At 36.1% G+C, this 18,325-nt stretch overlaps 1 protein-coding gene across 2 annotated transcripts in view; it reads left to right on the top strand.

Annotated features, from left to right (window-relative positions):
- The window catches only part of PARP8 (poly(ADP-ribose) polymerase family member 8), a 188,573-nt gene that overhangs the window by 94,258 nt on the left and 75,990 nt on the right, over positions 1-18,325 (top strand). For both annotated transcript variants that reach the window (XM_068990449.1, XM_068990450.1), the window contains 5 exons: positions 4,326-4,363; positions 12,490-12,579; positions 13,137-13,207; positions 15,098-15,175; positions 16,457-16,551. In XM_068990449.1, coding sequence (XP_068846550.1) covers positions 4,326-4,363; positions 12,490-12,579; positions 13,137-13,207; positions 15,098-15,175; positions 16,457-16,551 — 372 coding nt within the window. The remainder of the gene's footprint in view (positions 1-4,325; positions 4,364-12,489; positions 12,580-13,136; positions 13,208-15,097; positions 15,176-16,456; positions 16,552-18,325) is intronic.

The raw sequence follows: 18,325 nt of genomic DNA, 5'->3' as shown, positions 1-18,325 counted from the left end.
TAGTTGAAGATAGACATGGGACTGTACTAAGACTTCCTTTTGGTTCTAAACATTGATTCGGATGAAAAATGAATCCAAGTGCCATAGGTTGAGATGGTAAGCTGTTGGGAGTCAATTCAGCTCAGTGCTGAGCATAATCTTTGGCAAATTCCCAGGCTTCTGTCACATAGTACTGCCAGATAAAGGTTTGCCCTGGTCATCCATAATTTCCTTTCCACATAGTATCGTTCCATTGTAAGGAAATGAATTGTGGGAAGATGAATTCACATGGGATCATAGTATATATTTCCTCCAGCTTGTCTGAGGCAAGGTTATTTTATCTTCTAATTTTTGGCATTTGATTCAGGGCCCAAAGCTGGGCTCTTGGCTGGGGTCCAGCATCTGCCATTTGTTCCTGCTTCTCCTTCCCATTACATACCTCCCCGCTGATGTTTGCTCATATTTTATTACTTAATTCAATCCCTCTCCTCTTCAGTCTATCCTAAATGTTTCCAATCATAGTAATCTTTTCGAAATACTAATTTTACCTAAAATACTGCTACGCTTCATACTCTGATTGCACTTACATAATAATAACCTTGAACTGACAAAATTACAGAGATGGAGAACTGATTAGTGGCTGCCTGGGTTTAGGGATGTAGGTGTAAAGGCAAATAAGTATGACTCTAAAGAGGGAGATGTTGAGTGATCAAATCGTTCTGTCTTGATTTGCGATAGTGGGTACATGATGCAAATGTGAACAAATGACATAACACTAGTGTCGATTTCCTCCTTTTGATGTTGTATTATCGGCACATAAGATGTAATCAGTGGGGAAGCATGAGACTTCTCTGCACTATCTGTGTAACTTCACGTGACTCTATAATTATTTAAAAATAGAAAAAAAAAGTCTGATGTGCTTTAAAATATGCAGATTTTTTGGTCTGTCATATTCATTATATTTCATATTCTTTGTTTCCCTCTGAATTAATAATTTAGTCATGTTTTTTTTCTACCTGAATCTTATTTGGGATTAACACAGTGTTTGACTTTTAGCAGTTACCAAGAAATGCTTCTTGAATTAATTGAACAATTAAATATGCTTTATGAAAGAACCAGCATATCAGTGCTTGGTCTCATATTAACCATCTTTCTTTCCTACTGTCCTCTTTATTTAGTCTTTCTTGTCCCTGACTAATTACTTTCTAAGGACTAGAAAAACATGCCAGGGATTTGACTGGTGGAGTCCTGGAGACTTGGGCTTGACTGGCAGAGTTGCATTGCCTGTGGCGAAGGTAACAGAGTCCAGTCACAAATTCTAAAAGGCAGTGGCTTTTTTGAGGACTTAAGATTTAGTGTTTTAAGGACAAGATGAGCCAGGAAGACCAGGGTATAAACTAGTGAACCCTGAACATCTATGCCTTCACATTTATTAGGACTAGTTTTGCAGCCCAGTATGTGACTTACCTTGGTGGATGTTTTACCCATGTGCATCTAAAGAGAAAAAGATAGTCTTTTGAATATCTTTTGTGGTTGTAATTTTCTATGAAAATGTATTTCAAATCACCTGTGTCTTTAATGATCTTTTTTGGAGGGGAGTGGTTCTGTCAATTTCTCATACTATGTTGAATTGTCTGTTTTTCCTTTTAATACTGTCAGGTTTTGTCTCACGTGTTTTGAAGCTCTGTTATTAGGTACATACACATTTGTGATTATTGTGCCTTCATCCTGATGGATTAATCCTTTGGATTAATTCATTAATCCTTTTGGATTAATGAATGATAGCGTTATGAATGATATCTTCATGTCTGTCTTGATGTCTTTGTTATTAAACACTTCAGTCTTCTTATGCTTACTGTTTGCATGGTATATCTTTTCCATTTAAAATTTTTCAATCTACCTGTGTTTTTATTTAATGTGGATCTCTTAAAGACAGCATGGAATTGGATCTGGCTTTTTAAAATCTATCTATCCATCTTTGCCCTTTATTCAGTGTGTTTAGTCCATCAGCATTTAAGGCAATTCTTGCTATGGTGGGATTCATACCATTTAGTATTTGTTTTCTATTTATCCTTGTGTTTTGTTCTTCTGTTCCTGCTTTCTTTGGGATTAAAGGTTCCAGGATGATTTTAAAACTCCATGTAATTTATTATTGTCTTTAATCTTGTTTTGGGCTTGTTCTAGGAATTACAATGTATCTTCTTACAATTTCTTAGAGGTATTATTTAGGGTTAATATTATACCATTTCCCATAAGATTAAGGACCTTGAAGCTATATATGACCGTTTAACCCTTCCCGCATATTATTCGGTGACTGCCATGGGTACTACATTTACATGTTATAAATCACACAGTGCAGAATTTTTACTTTAAACACCCATGTGTATTTTTAAAACATTATGAGAAATACTGTCTATTATATTTTGTCAAACAAAGCATGACAGTTTCTGGTGCTCTTCATTCCTTCTGGGTATTTGAAATTCTAATTCTCAGTTAGCCTGGAGAACTTTGTTTGGGATTTCTTATACTTTAAGTCTGCTGAGCCATATTTCCACAATTTTCCTTTATCTGAAAAATTCACTTTGGACAGATTTATGGCCTGGATAAAGAATTCTCGGTTCATAGCTGTTGCTTCCCGTCCCCTCCTCCCGCCGCCACCCCTGCTCTACTTTTTTCCTGTCCTGTGTCCTCTGTGAAGTGAAGTGAAGTCGCTCAGTCATGTCCGACTCTTTGCGACCCCTTGGACTGTATAGCCCACCAGGCTCCTCTGTCCCTGGGATTCTCCAGGCAAGAATACTGGAGTGGGTTGCCATTTCCTTCTCCAGGGGATCTTCCAGACCCAGGGATCGAACCCAGGTCTCCTGCATTGCAGGCAGATGCTTTAACCTCTGAGCCACCAGGGAAGCCCCTCTGTAGTTTCTTTCTTACAAAAACTTAACATTGATTCTTATTTCCCTGTATGTAATGTGTCCTTTGTTTCTCTTCTGTGAAATTTTTCTCTTTGTATTTGTTTCTCAGCAGTTTGATTATGTGTGCCTGGAAGTGGATGTCTTTGCCCTTATCCTGTTTGGAGTTTTCTGAGCTTCTTCAATTTACATGTCTATGTCTTTCACCCAAATTTGGAGATTTTCAGCTTTATTTTTCTGCATTATTCTCTCTTTTCATCTTCTAAAGCTCCGATTATATAAAGCTCTGATTTGCTATTTTGTTAGTGTCCCACAAGACCCTGATTGTCTCTTTGTATTTGTTTCTTCTTGAGATTAGATTTTCCTTCACATCCTTAACCATACTTATTTACTGTTTTAACATTATTGAGAGCTAATCTCATACACGAGTCAAATTTTTTCTTGAAGTAGGTTCAAGTTTTTTTTTTTTTTTGTTAATATGTCAAGTAATTTGGCTGTATTGACTTTGTGAATGATACTTTATGTAGGGTCTGTATTCTGTAAGTTTCTTCAAAGACAATTGATCATTTTTGGTCTGAACAGGTAGTTATTTTGGCTGAACTTGAACTCAGTTTTGACTTTTCTGTGACAAGTGGCAGCCGTACTGATCCATCCAAAAAGCTAATACTGAATATGTGCTGAATATCATGCATATGTGTCTAGCATAGGTAACTGTGCTGAAAATACAAATATCGATGGACCTTAATTTCAAGTGACTTGCAATCTAGTTGATAAAAGAGAATAAACAAAGTATGACAAATCCCCATGTGTCATGAGATAAGTGCATAGAAACAGTGAGGTTACCGAGAATGGAGTTGTTAAAAGTGATTTTTAAAACAACCCAATCCTTCTGAGTACAGGATGTAGTTTATTTACTATATATGGTGATGATGAGAGATAGGTTTATGAATACCTATTAGTTACACTGTCATCATTTTGTTAATTCTTTAAAGGACCTGTTTCAAAAAGCACAAGATACTATGAAAAGGCAATATTAAAAATAAATGTTTAAATTTATAAATGTTTAGATCCTTAAGTGCCATACTACATGGGAGAATACTTCATTTTTGGTAAGAAAAGATGATTTGATAAAACCTACACAAACAATGCACATGGTTATAACGAACTGAATGTTAGACACTGCTGAGATAAAAAGACCTAGCTATACTAAAAAAAGTATCACAAAAGATTTATATTACTATGTCATGTATTTAAAAAATCTGTAAGATTCCTGTGTCAAATATCAAAGATGTTTTCTAATCCATCTTGATTTCTGTTTATACTTGTGTCTGTATAAATTAGTGAGTAACCTGAGGTTGTTTTTTTACTGTGTAAAAGCATGTCTACCTTAGTAGTAACTTGAGCCTGTCTTTTCTCTCCCTCCGCCCCTTGTTTTAACAGTGTATCCTATTCAGTACATGTATCTGAAGATTACCCAGGTATGTTTCTTTTCTTTTTATTACAAATATTTATGCCATGATTCCTTTGCATATTTCTGGAGATGTGAAATGTATTTAAATATATCCAGGGGTGAATCACTGTCAGGGGAAGACTTAAAGATATAATTCTGTTGATTGCCTGCTAGGTACATGTCTTACTTGAGATGTAGTCCAGAATCAAAATAGTTTCCCTGTGAAAACTATTCTTTCTTTTTTAAGCCCATAGGATAGTGCCAGCCTATGTACTTACTTCATTATGGTTAAAATAAAGGTTCTCTAAACTGGTTTAGTTGTTGGTTTGGGGAAATCATTTGGTTTCTCATAACCTAAAAATAATAGGCAGGAGCAACAGCTAAAATAATAGCTAAAAGTAATAGTAATAGTTGAAAATAACAGGCCGTTCTCAAGTTCTCTAAGTCTATGTGTATGTGATAACACGCTCAGTTGTGTCCTAGTCTTTGCAACCCCACAGACTGTGGCCCTCCAGGCTCCTCCGTCCGTGGAATTCTGCAGGCGGGAATACTGGAGTGGATCTTTCTGACCCAGGGATCGATCCTAGGTCTACCACATTGCAGGCAGAGTCTTTACTATCTGAGCCACCAGGGAAGCCTTCTTTAAGTGTATATATAATTAAACAATGCTTACAACCACCCTATGAGATTGTTACCATAATAGCCCCATTTTACAGATGAATGATAACAGTGCTATTAAGGGGAAGAGCTGTAATTTGAACCCAATAGTCCAGAGCCCGTGGACCGTACCGCTAGACTGCACTAGGCTTTGTTACGTATGCGCAGCTGTCCTCCCTGTGTGTCCTGAAATCGATTACTAGGTCCACAAACACTTGTGCATAAAAAGCAGAATGTAAGATCACTATAGATTCATTTTTTTATGCATCAAACCAGTGTCTTTCTTCAAGGCCATGTGCAGTCTTACTTTCTGGACTCACTGTAATCTCACCAGAGCCCAGGGTGTGTTTGCCAACATTTGTCATAATAATTTGAAGATATGAACAAAATTTGTTTATCTTTAGTTCTTTTCTCACAAATGATATGTATAATTTTATCTTGAGTAAGAGCATGAGCACTGTAGACTTAGTGAAGATCGAAACTGTCTTGATAAGGGCTTCCCGGGTAGCTCGGCTAGTAGAGACTCCTCCTGCAATGCAGGAGACCCTGGTTTGATTCCTGGGTCAGGAAGATCCCCTGAAGAAGGGATAGGCTATCCACTCCGGTATTCCAGGGCTTCCTTGGTGGCTCAGATGGTAAAGAATCCTTCAATGTGGAAAACATGGGTTCGGTTCCTGGGTTGGGAATGTCTCCTGGAGGAGGGCATGGCAACCCACTCCAGTATTCTTGCCTGGAGAATCCCCATGGACAGAGGAGCCTGGCAGACCACAGTCCATGGGGTCACAAAGAATCAGACACAACTAAGCACACAGTTTACCCCAAAAAGTGTAATGCAGGAATCTATTGTTTATCATACACTGTAGAAAAGATTAGCACATTTTATCTGCTTATATTTCATATATATACTTTTTACTCCAGTATTCATTCCTAATAAAATCTGATGATTACCAAACTGACCTATGTGTGTTATAAGTTAAAGTCATAATTCTAATTCCTATTTAAATCTAACTATTTTGTTCATTTACTATGTATATTGAGATCATAATTTCTGTATAAAATGAGATCGCTATAATTTTGATTATATGTATTTTAAATATTTAAAAAAATAATTAGTTAATAATGTGGTGTCAGAATATTGTAAAATTTATTTCTTTAGCTTTTAACCTAAGTATTTTCTGCTGCAATTTACATTCTGCATTTAACCTTTTTGTAAGATCAAATTTAATATTTAAAAATAATTTTCATAAATCACAAATTCCCTTACAGTTACTTTGCTATGATCTCCATATATTTTAAGCATAGCATTCTATAAAACTATTGTACAATTTTATAAGGAGAGTTATTCATTATTAAATATATACCTATTTTTAATAACAGTATCAGAAGTATTCTAGGCAGATATTATTGGAAGAACCAAGACATGAACTATATAAAGAAAAAAAGTTTTCGGATGATTTTGCAATCAGCCCTCTCCCTTATGATATAGTATGCTTTTGATGCTGAATGTTTGCTTAACTGTTAGGAAAATAAAAGCCCTACTTTTTTATTGTTCAGTTCAGTTCAGTTCAGCTGCTCAGTCGTGTCCGACTCTCTGCGACCTCATGGACTGTAGCACACCAGGCTTCCCTGTCCATTACCAACTCCCAGAGCTTGCTCAAACTCATGTCCGTCAAGTTAGTGATGCCATTCAACCATCTCATCCTCTGTTGTCCCCTTCTCCTCCTGCCTTCAACTTTTTATTGTAAATATAATTATCGTGTGTTTCATCTGAGGTAGCTTCTAGAGATGTCAGCCATGAGTGATGCAGGACTTTTAAGTCAAGGTGATAGAAATAATGCCACAAATCAAAGCCCAATTGAAGACAGTAAGTGAATTATTCTGTAGGGTAGGAAATATGACGGTGCCTTTAATTAAGGAAACCAAATATTTAGCTCCCTCTTGTGGCCACAGGGTATCATTCTGGTTTTTCTCATCATACAAGAGCCCCACTTGGAACTACGGTATATAGAAATTGAAATTGAAAATAAAGTATTGGTTATCATTGGTGCTTTTTTAAAATTGAATTTTATTCATGAAGCAAGTTAGTAGTGAATTTCCAATATAATTTAATTTATTAAAAAAGTATATAAATAAAACATGAAGATGGAGAGAGAGGATCGGCGAATTTGGGGGTAGAACCAAGTATTTTCATATACATGATTGAATTTATTCTAAATATAGTCTATGTATAGACAGAACAAGTGTTATCATGCCGTTTTATATATGAAGAAGTATGCCGAGAGAGGCTAAATATTCCCCAAGGCCGTGTAGTTTTGCTGGTAACCAAGACTCTAATTCAGTTCTGATTCCTGTCACTTCTGAAGATACTTCTGGAGAAGAAGTAGTAGCAGTATTTTTATGGAGCTTTCTTCAAAGTAAATATTACTGTGATAATATTTCCCCCATTATTAAATTTAATTCTAGTTATTTGTACTAGGAGTTCAGTTAATATGCTTGGTTTTTCATATAAATATATATATAAATTAGATGCTTGCTTTTCCTTCCCAGTATTCATACCTGTATTTTTTCTCCTCTTGCACTAGCCAGAACTTCCAGAATGATTTTTAATAATAAATATGAAAGTTGGCAGCTTCCTTCCTTTTCTCAAAATTAGTGAGCTTGCTTCTAGTCGCTTTCAGAAAAGCAGGTATAATTCCTTTTCTCATTTACCAAGCTTTTTCTTTGTAAAGAAAGAATATTTGCAGTTTATCCAATTCTTGTTTGGCATCAAATGAGGTATCATACATGGTTTCTCCTCTGAACAAAAGGTGACAAGTTTATATTAGCAGATATTTTAATGTTGCTCTATAAGAGTTATGTGTATTTTGTCATATATTCTGTTATTAAAGACTTCAGATTGCTGAAGAGATTAAACTGCTCTTTGGCATTTGATAGAACTTGCTAGCAAATCTGTCTGAGCCTGGTATGTTTTTAGAGATTGTTCTAGGGCAGTTATATTTTTCTGCCATGATTAGTGATCTGTTCTTCTTCTTTTTTTTTTTTTTCTATTTCTTTAGCCATTTTTTAACATGTGTTCTTCCTGAAGGTTCACTATGTTGGAAAAATGTCCAAATTTCTTTTAGCAATAAGTTTTTTTTTAAATAGTATTCAATCTTAAATCTAAAAATCTGCATCTCTGTGATTATTTCCCCTTCCTTATTTATATTATTTTATATTTGTTTTTGTCTTTCCCCCCATTTGTTTTTCTTCTAAAATGTTTGTCTATTTTTAAAATTATTTCAAACAAATAGCTCTTTTATGTTGCTTCTAATTTCTAAATTCAGTAATCTTGATAGTACTTTTCTTAATTCCTTCTGATACTGTTCCTCAGGCTTCCCCCCCCCCCCACTTTTTCTGAATTTATGGCTTAATGATTATCTTAAGTTCTGCATTTAAGTTTGAAAATGCAGTACAGAATTTTTTTTTTATCCTATGAACATGTATCAGCATAATGTTCCCAATTCAAGATTATACCATCTTATTTATTTCCTTAGGAGCAGATTTGCTATTTTATAATTTAACCTATTAAGTTACCTGTGCCATCTATTGAAATTCATTTCATAGTTTGTTTTTGTGAAAATGAAAATTTAGAGGGTCTTTAAGGTTTAGGTATACAAAATGACATGTATATAAATGCAATATATATATTGGCTTTTCAAAATTGTGAAGAAATAGAGCAGCCTTCTGGTTATCTGTACTTCTTCATGGAGTTTATACTGTAGACAATTTTCTGTTTTTTAAAGTTAATTATATTACAAATCAGGCTTCCCAGGTGGCACTAGTGGTAGAGAAACCGCCTGTCAAGCAGGATACCTGGGTTCGATCCCTGGGCCGGAAAGATCCCTTGGAGAGGGCATGGCAACCCACTCCAGTATTCTTGCCTGGAGAATAGCAGGGACAGAGGAGCTTGGTGGGCTACAGTCCATGGGTCGCAAAGAGTCAGACACAACTGAAGCAACTTAGCACACATGCATGTATGTTACAAATCATAGGTTGTGACTCTGTTGTGACAGACCAGCAGAATTCTTTCTTGTGGGTTACCACCTTTAATTAGGACGCTTGCCTACTGGAGGGTATGAATTCTCTCATTTTTCTAGTTTTTGATATTAAAAAAAACAGCAAAGCATTGATGTTTGGACTCAGACAGTTTCACCACTTACTACACTATGTGTAAACTTTTAATTACTTAAATAACTTGGGTGAATTAATTTCTCTGACTCTTGGTTTCCTCATCTTTAAAATAAGGATGATATTGATAATTGACTGGGTTGGATGGTTTATATGAATATCATATATGGGGGAAATATACAGATTATGTTATAAAATCAATACAGTTATTATCTGTAATTATTTTTATGAAGTTACATGATGGCTTAAATTAGAAATAGAATGAAATAGAATAAAAGCAGTGGTTAAAAACACGTGTTTTCATAGCTCTCTACTCATCTGTCCTCTGTCTACAGAATTTCCAGTCATGCTTGCATAGTCTGGCAGGGAAGGGAAGAGAAGAGAAAATATTCATATTGGTAACAGCCTTTAACAAGGATCTATATAGGTTCTCGACAAAATGTACACATTAAAGAACCTAATTGTCCCTAGAAGCTTTTAGAAAAGAAAGTGGAGTCACTCAGTCATGTCTGACTCTGCAGTCCCATGGACTGTAGCCTACCAGGCTCCCCCGTCCATGGGATTTTCCAGGCAAGAGTACTGGAGTGGGCTGTCATTTCCTTCTCCAGGGAATCTTCCCAACCCAGGGATCAAACCCAGGTCTCCTGCATTGCAGACAGGCGCTTTACCATCTGAGCCATAAGCTTTTAGAAAGAAAAGAAATTGTCAGCCCTAGACTCAAGTAGGAGAATTGCAAAGAAGGAATTTGAGCTTGAAAGCGCTCTGTCACTGACTCATTCTGTTACCTTAAATGCATTGTTTACCCTTTTTGTGTACTATTTTCCTACGTCTAAACAAAGATGAGTATTATTACAGATGTCAAAATAGTTTGAGGAAGGTTTAAAAATAGTTAGTTAAACAACAACAACAAAAGAAAACACAGAATCCATTCAGACAGCTGGGATGCTCCTCAAAGCTCCCCCATCAGCAAACCTCTTCATTTTTATAACTAAGCAGAACGTGGCTTAGATTTAAAGAGATCAACAGCTAATTGGTAGCAGTCTAGATTTGAAGTGCTTTGTCTGCTCTTCCATTTCTCTTCTTGACCTGGATATTCCTCTGTGATCTGGTCTGTTGTATTGTAATGGTGATTTAATGCATACTGTTATCCATTAAAACTGAAAACATTTTGGTTTGGGTAAATTAAACCAAAAGCAGAAATGGGAAGTGTTCTGATGCTTAAATACTAATCAAAATACAAACCAGTGGAAAATCTCTTTAAAAATGTTTTGTTGAATGCATAATCCTATCTTTTAGTATTATGCAACATTTATTGACCAAATTATATTCTCTTGATTCACACCTCACTTCCTGTAAGCCATTTGATCCTCTAAACTGAATTATTCACTTCCTTGTTTTCTTAAACAGAAAATTCTAATTTATTTGCTTCTTGATGCTTTAGCAGAAACCTCCTCATTCCATGACACCAAGATATTCCATGATACTGTGTCCACTTTACAAATTTTTCTGTATGTTTCCTTCTAGTTGGTGGTTAGCTGTTGCTTCTGTTGTTTTAATGCTCTTTTTCTTCACAAGTTTGCTTCAAGGAATCCATTGTGCATGGGGAAAGCCTAACTAAATTGATTCCATACAAATAACTTTGAATCAGTGAGGCTCTGAATGAGGGTTAAGAAATTTAAAAACTGAGTTTAGAGCAGCTTTTGATCCTCACTTGAACGTGTGAGGTTACCCACAGAAGAGACTTCAGATAAGCAAAGTTTCACCTAATATGACAAGACAGTAATTAAAAGTCATATAAAATCTGTTTCTTAATCTGGGATCTCACTAGATAAACACAGAAGTCTCACACCCTCCTAGATGCTAGTTGAAAAAGAAATAAGGCAAAATTTGTAATTAGAACAAAGTAATGAGGCAAACCTACTTGGTTTCCAGTCCAGCCCACCCCCATCTCCTCTCACCTTCCTAAATAACTTAAAGCTTTATAACTCTGAGAGTCTTTTGTGGCTACGCTGTGAATACATATCACTTTCACTTACTCACTCCTCAAGGCCTAAAAACTGTACAGATATATCTTTGGAAATAATGACTTAGCTTGATAGCTCTCACTGCACTGACACAATATTATGAAAACTTGGCTCAAGTTTCTTTTATCACATATTCATAAGTCATCTGAACACTCATTTCTCCTAGCAGAAATTGATGCAGGCTTCTAATATTTGCTGGATGTATTTTATACTTTCATTAAATATATATGTTTACATTTTTATGCATCATTGATGAGCATATTTTAGGACCATTATTTAATGGTCTATTTAACTCTTTGTTGAATAGTTGTGTGTCACAGATGCCCTGTAATCATCAGTGAGCAAAAAATATAGCAACTGTGTATTGTTATAACATGTGTGTGCTATGTGCTGTGCTCAGTCCTGTCTGACTCTTTGTGACCCCTTTTACTGTAGCCTGCCAGATTCCTCCTGGAATTTTCCAGGCAAGAATACTGGAGTAGTTTGCCATTTCTTCCTCTGGGGGATCTTCCTGACCCAGGGACTGAACCTGCGACTCTGATGTCTCCTACCTGGCAGGCAGATTCTTTACCACTGTGCCACCCGGGAAGCCCCAGATATTATCACGTGCTGGGCTGTGCTTAGTCGCTAGTCATGTCCGACTCTTTGCGACCCCATAGACTATAGCCTGCCAGGCTCCACTCTCCGTGGGGATTCTCCAGGCAAGAATACAGGAGTGGGTTGCCATGCCCTCCTCCAGGAGATCTTCCCAACCCCAGGATAGAACCCAGATCTCCCACGTTCCAGGCAGATTCTTTACCGTCTGAGCCACCAGGGAATTCCAAGAATACTGGAGTGGGTATCCTATCTCTTCTCCAGGGGATCTTCCTCACCCAGAAATGGAACCGGGGTCCCCTGCATTGCAGGCAGATTCTTTACCAGCTGAGCTATCAGGGAAGCCCAGATATTACCATAGACTTATACCAATATTGCAAAGGATGTTCTTCTGTGAGTTGAGGCAACCAGTCACTTCCAAATGATCCATTACTGCGTGAAATGTTAGACATGTGTTTGAATAGTCTCTATCCAAAGTCTGTGCTTCTCCAGGAGATGCAAGCATCTTTAAAGAAAACATTTATAATTAATTTGTACATTATTAATGTGCAAGAAAACCTGTAATTTCCTTCATTTTTTTTCCAGATTAAATCAGAATAATAGTGTGTACCTCATGAGTGTTGGAAGTGATGTAGCTATTCCTTAATCGTTTTTAATAAAGGTTGTACTTTTTCAAATTACTATGCCGTTAGTTGTCTATATTTCTTTGCAGATAATACATATGTTTCAAGTTCAGAAAATGATGAAGATGTATTAGTTACTACAGAGCCAATTCCAGTAATTTTTCATCGACTAGCAACAGGTAATGGGAATACACTATTTTCTTAAGTTCCTGGTTAATATTTTGTTGATTGTAGGTAGCTTTGTTCTTTGGTTTCTTTTAACCTATATAATAGATATTTATCTTTGGAATCTATAAGCCTGGTTCTCCGTGCAAATTTTCTATTTAACATCACTAGTTTGTTTCTCAACAGTTTTTTAAATGCATAAATTAGTACTTTAAAAAAGTCCCCTTCAAACACATTATGTTGATATTTGCTTGTGAAAATATTTTCATGCATAACAATACTGCTAGACAAACTGAATGTTTAAAAAACGTAACACAACATAGATTGCATGAACTATATAGTGAGAGCTGAAGGAATTTGTACTATGGCCACTTTAGTTTGACCACATTTTTATGGGCAATGAAAAATCAGAAAAGTTTGTATATAATTCTCTAACATAAGATACTTTCAAAATATTTCTTAATTCTCTTGCAAAAAAGAATCATCTTTGGATGTTTTTATACTGAAACTTATAAATGTTTGGTAAATAGTATACTGAAAACTAAAATGATCCTTTAATTATATATTTCAGAATTAAGAAAGACAAATGACATTAACTGTTGCTTATCCATAAAATCCAAATTACAGAAGGAAAATGGCGAGGTATGTGAAATTTACCATGTATTTGTGGTTAACACCATCATTGTTTAGATTAAGATTACATGTAGTGAATGAAGTTCATGCTGCTGGCCTAGGGATTTATGTATGGGAAAGATAGTGTCCTAAAATTAACTACCTTTAAAGTAATAGAACATCTTATTTAAATCTAAATAAAGTGTGTACAAACCCTAACTTATTTTCTGTATTTTCATCTAATAATGTAGTTGTCTGAAGAGCACTTAAGTAGCATAGTTAGAATAACTGTATGTGGTATACATAATTTTGATGAGACCTTTAAAATTTTATCTGTAAAAGATGGTCTTTCTAGTTGAAGGAGCACAGAGCTTAGGTATAATCTTACTATTTTTGGCCAGTGTTAAGAGAACAATCGCACCTTTAGGAAATTTACTTCGATCTGTAGATAAATACTGGGACATTAATCAAACAAAATGATGGTGGGACCAACAATTCTTTGATTTTAAAACTATACACTGGGACTTCCCTGGTGGTCCATTGGTTAAGACTTTGCCTCCAAATGTTGGGGACACGCCTTGTAGCCACTAAAAACAACAGTAACAACATAAAAACAGCAGAAGCAATATTGTAACAAATTTAATGAGGATTTTTTAAATGGTCCACATCAGAAAAGAAAAAAAAAAAAAAGGATCAAGTAATCTTATAATAAAACAAAAACTATGCACTGAATGCCACCCTGCTTTCCTTTTAGTGTTATACCATTCATTCTGCACTTCAGTAGCCAAAGTGAGCACCACTAATTTAGCATTATCATTGCTAAAACCAAAAACTATGTTTTATAAAACCTACATTCGCTTTTCAGAGAAGGCAATGGCAACACACTCCAGTACTCTTGCCTGGAAAGTCCCATGGATGGAGGAGCCTGATGGGCTGCAGTCCATGGGGTCGCGAAGAGTTGGACACGACTGAGCGACTTCATTTTCACTTTTCACTTTCATGCATTGGAGAAGGAAATGGCAACCCACTCCAGTGTTCTTCTCTGGAGAATCCCAGGGACAGGGGAGCTTGATGGGCTGCCGTCTCTGGAGTCACACAGAGTCGGACATGACTGAAGCGACTTAGCAGCAGCAGCAGCAGCAGCACATTCCCTTTTCTAGGTTTTTGTTTTGTTTTGTTTTAATAATTTGAAATTTGGTCTAGAAAGTTAGGGATGATCACAAAACATCAAGTTAATAGATTCCTGTGTCTAAATGTAGCTACCTTTCTCTTAATTATTTTAACAGGGCCCCGGGACAGGAATAGTTACTTTAGATGAATTTTTGTCATTTGTACTTTAGACACATAACAGATACGGTTCAGTTAATTAGAAACTCATACTTCAAGTATATTTAAGTAAACATCCTTTTGAAAATTGAAATTTAAAGCAAATAATTTCTACACACTGAAAGTTATCTTTGTAATGTATTTGTATGTATATGCATAATTTGATTTTTATATTATTAGATTCAAAGTGCCCTTTCTTTCATACCATTATGTGGAGTTGGCAGTGAAAGTGAGAACAGTCTGGGATAAATAATGCTGAGGAATTTTTTAACAAAAAATTGAATCAGTGTGAACTTGTCAGATGTTTTATCAGAACAAAACCAAAGTTGTAATTGATGAACATAGTTTTTTATATACATCAAATATTAAATCATAAAACTCAAGACCAGGTACATAGAGCTTCATGCACCCACCACAAAACTTATCTGTTACTATCTTTCATTTTTGGTTTGCATTTTACCAAGAATGCTTTTATTTAAAATTCATGTGGTATACACAAGACCTACCTTTTATGTCCATTCGTTACCTTTTTTTCCAGAAGGAGGAAAAACTAGTTTGACCATTAAAATTGTCTTCTTACTCTATTATTTTAAGGAGTCGAGACAGAACAGCACAGTGGAGGAAGACTCTGAAGGAGATAATGATTCGGAAGAATTTTATTATGGAGGACAGGTGAGCACACGAGGCTCTCCAGACACCCACTCAAAGGCAGAGACAGCTGCACACGCTGTCGCAGAAATCTGTGCTTGTCATCCGAAAGGCCTATGTGTTCTGCAGTGCTCTGTAACTAACAAGGAAATTCATGTAATTTATCTGTCGCTCATTCTCTATATAGTTTCAGAAATTAAGGTTGCTTTTGCAGTTCTTTGACTGTAATCATTTATTTACATTGAAGTCATCTGCCTTCATTACAGATACTTTGCAGACAGCATCTTATTACGCTTTAAACTTTTACATCTATCAAGCATGTTGTGCTCAGTCAATGTTTTGAAATGGTGACACTAATAAAAGCATGGATTGTTTTCAGTGGAAAGTGATTAACCTTTATAAAAATTGATGGGCCCTTATTATTGAGCATCTTCATTATTTGTATTTACTGTCTTCCTTTTCCTTCTATACGAATGTAAAGTGTTGATCAGTTGTGACGAAGAAACATCATAAATTATATACATGGAAATGGCACCGCTGCACATGCATGTATTATACAAAATAATTCATTATATTTTTCTAGGATAATGTTGAAATTTTAAACTGAGCATTCGATTTTAGGATATGGCTGTATAAGATGTCTTGTTCTGTTTTTGTAAACTTGATCAAATATGCTTTGTAATTTGGATAGAATAATGGAAAGGTAATTTGTTAAAGAGATGCTTTAAAGCCAAAGTTGTTTTATTATGTAAAGAATGCAAATACATTTATTCATTTAGAATAAAAAATTAGTAATTTGGTCTATCAAGCATATGCAAAGCAGTAGAGGTATGGGTGGACATGAACAAAGCTAGAATTCTTCTCTCCAGGAATGCCTTACTAGAAATGGGGTATTTTTCCTAAGATTCTTTAACCAGATAACACTTCAACAGTATTTAAAATAATTCTTCTAGTTTTGATTTTTGTTCACACCACTAATTCTTACAGAGAGGGAGTGAATGCTCTTTTCTCAGTCCAGAAGTTTTTCTAGATTATCTGCCATTTACTTCACTCATTTTAACAGTGGCATTGTCTTTGTATCAAAGTAGTCAGATATTAACTTTTTAAGCATAATGAATTATACCAGATGTATGTGAACCTAAGAACTGTAGTGAATATACTGCTGAATTATCTATATATATTTTTTATGAAGGCAACAGAGAAAATGCCCATGGCAGAACTACAGGGTAACCTAAGAGATTGTTTATATTTTGCTTTGTTTGTTTCTCTTCACTAAGTCACTCCTAATTGATTCCTTTTCATCAGGTTAACTATGACGGGGAGCTGCACAAACACCCCCAGCTTGAAGCTGACTTGTCAGCAGTGAGAGAGATATATGGGCCACATGCAGTTTCTCTCAGGTAAATAAATCCCTTTGGTGATTACAACTTAAAATTATTTGGAAAGTCATTGGAATTTTCTATTGGAATTATTTAGGTGGAAATTTTCTCAGGCTCAATTATATTTGAAAGTATATGGGAGAGTCTGTTATGTTTCTGCTTAAACAAAATGGCATAATTTTGGCTATGATTAGTTTTTATTGTACATGTAGTTTAAGATTACATTCATTTCATTAAAGAAATTAGTTATTTTGTAGAGTTAGTTTGATAAAACAGCAGTCTTAAGTGGCAGCATTATCAATTCCTGTAATAGATTTGGTCAGCTGGGCCCACTCTGTTATCGTAAATCAAAGACACATCTGTGTGAACAATAAAAGTAAATAATGCCTAATGGCTGGTATCCAGTCACATTGTGAGAAGTAAAGTGTTGAAAGTGAAGGTGTTAGTGCTCAGTTGTGTCCAACTCTGCGATCCCATGGACTGTAGCCCGCCAGGATCCTCTGCCCATAAAATTCTCCCAGCAAGAATACTGGAGTGGTAACCATTCCCTTCTCCAGGGGGTCTTCCCGACTCAGGAAATGAACCTGGGTCTCCTGCATTGCAGGCAGATTTTTTACCATCTGAGCCACTAAGGAAGCCCTTGTGATAAGTCATCTGGTCCCTAAAAAAAGAAAGGAAAAAAGACATAACTTTGTGCAGTGTGTATTTGAATGATAATGTATTTTTTGTTGCAGTTACTTAGTTATTTGATAAATTTCCAAACCAATTTTTCTTACTTTAATCATTCAGAAGACCCAACTATCCCTATTTAGTCTTTTTTTTTCCTCTCTTTAATTTAAGAAAAAACTCTTTTTTGCCATCATGCTTGTATCCTCCCACCAGTCAGATCTGATTATTAGATTTTTGTGTTCCTAAAGGGTGGGCTCCAAGTCTCCAGGCCCTTCTTACAGCCTGACCTCAGTTCCAGCCTCATCCACCCAAACCAGGATTGTTCCTGGTCTCCAAATAGGCTGTTTCCCCTTGACTTTGGCCATTTGCCCAACCAGTGCTTCCCTCTCAAACCCTGTTGCTGACTTTATTCAAGCCCCAGTCCAAAAGTCAGCTTTTTTTTGAGCCTTCCTCTAAGCTCCAGTGCAGACTGGTTATTCTGCCCTCTGCCCTCCTATCACATTTGCCTCTTACCTCATTTATTATTCTCTTCATGTCTTGTCATTATTGATTTACTTCTCCCCCTCTAGACTCTTAATTCTGTGCACTTTTTTGTTGTTTGTGTACTTTGTTTTGGTTTGGTTCTCGATCCTGGTTTATAGTACAGAGCATGTATGAAGTACAAACTGGAGGCTTCTTGATTGTTTTCAGTGGAACACCCATTAAAAATGTTCATATTATCTGGTTATATTTTCAGTGGACATATCCACATTTGAGAAAGCAAACAAATACTTTTAATGGTTGGGAAGTATAACACAGCTGTAAGTTATTATTGCTAACTTTCATTTTATCCGCAGAAACAGAAACTCATAACCACCTGCAGCCTAAATAAGCTGGGGTTGTCTACCCCAGACAGGGCTTCCCAGGTGGCGCTAGTGGTACAGAATCCGTCTGCAAGTGCAGATGTTAAATGACGTGGGTTTTATCCCTGGGTCGGGAAGATCCCCTGGAGGAGGGCATGGCAACCCACTTCAGTATACTTGCCTGGAGAACCCTATGGACAGAGGAGCCTGGCAGGCTATGGTCCATAGAGTTGCACAAAATCAGACACATGCTGTATATGTGACAGCATAGCACATATACCCAG

The sequence above is a fragment of the Capricornis sumatraensis genome, chromosome 18 (assembly GCF_032405125.1).
Source record: "Capricornis sumatraensis isolate serow.1 chromosome 18, serow.2, whole genome shotgun sequence".
In the NCBI taxonomy this organism is placed as follows: domain Eukaryota; kingdom Metazoa; phylum Chordata; class Mammalia; order Artiodactyla; family Bovidae; genus Capricornis; species Capricornis sumatraensis.
The sequence above is the reverse complement of the archived record's forward strand: the minus strand, read 5'-3'. Positions and strand labels throughout refer to the sequence as shown.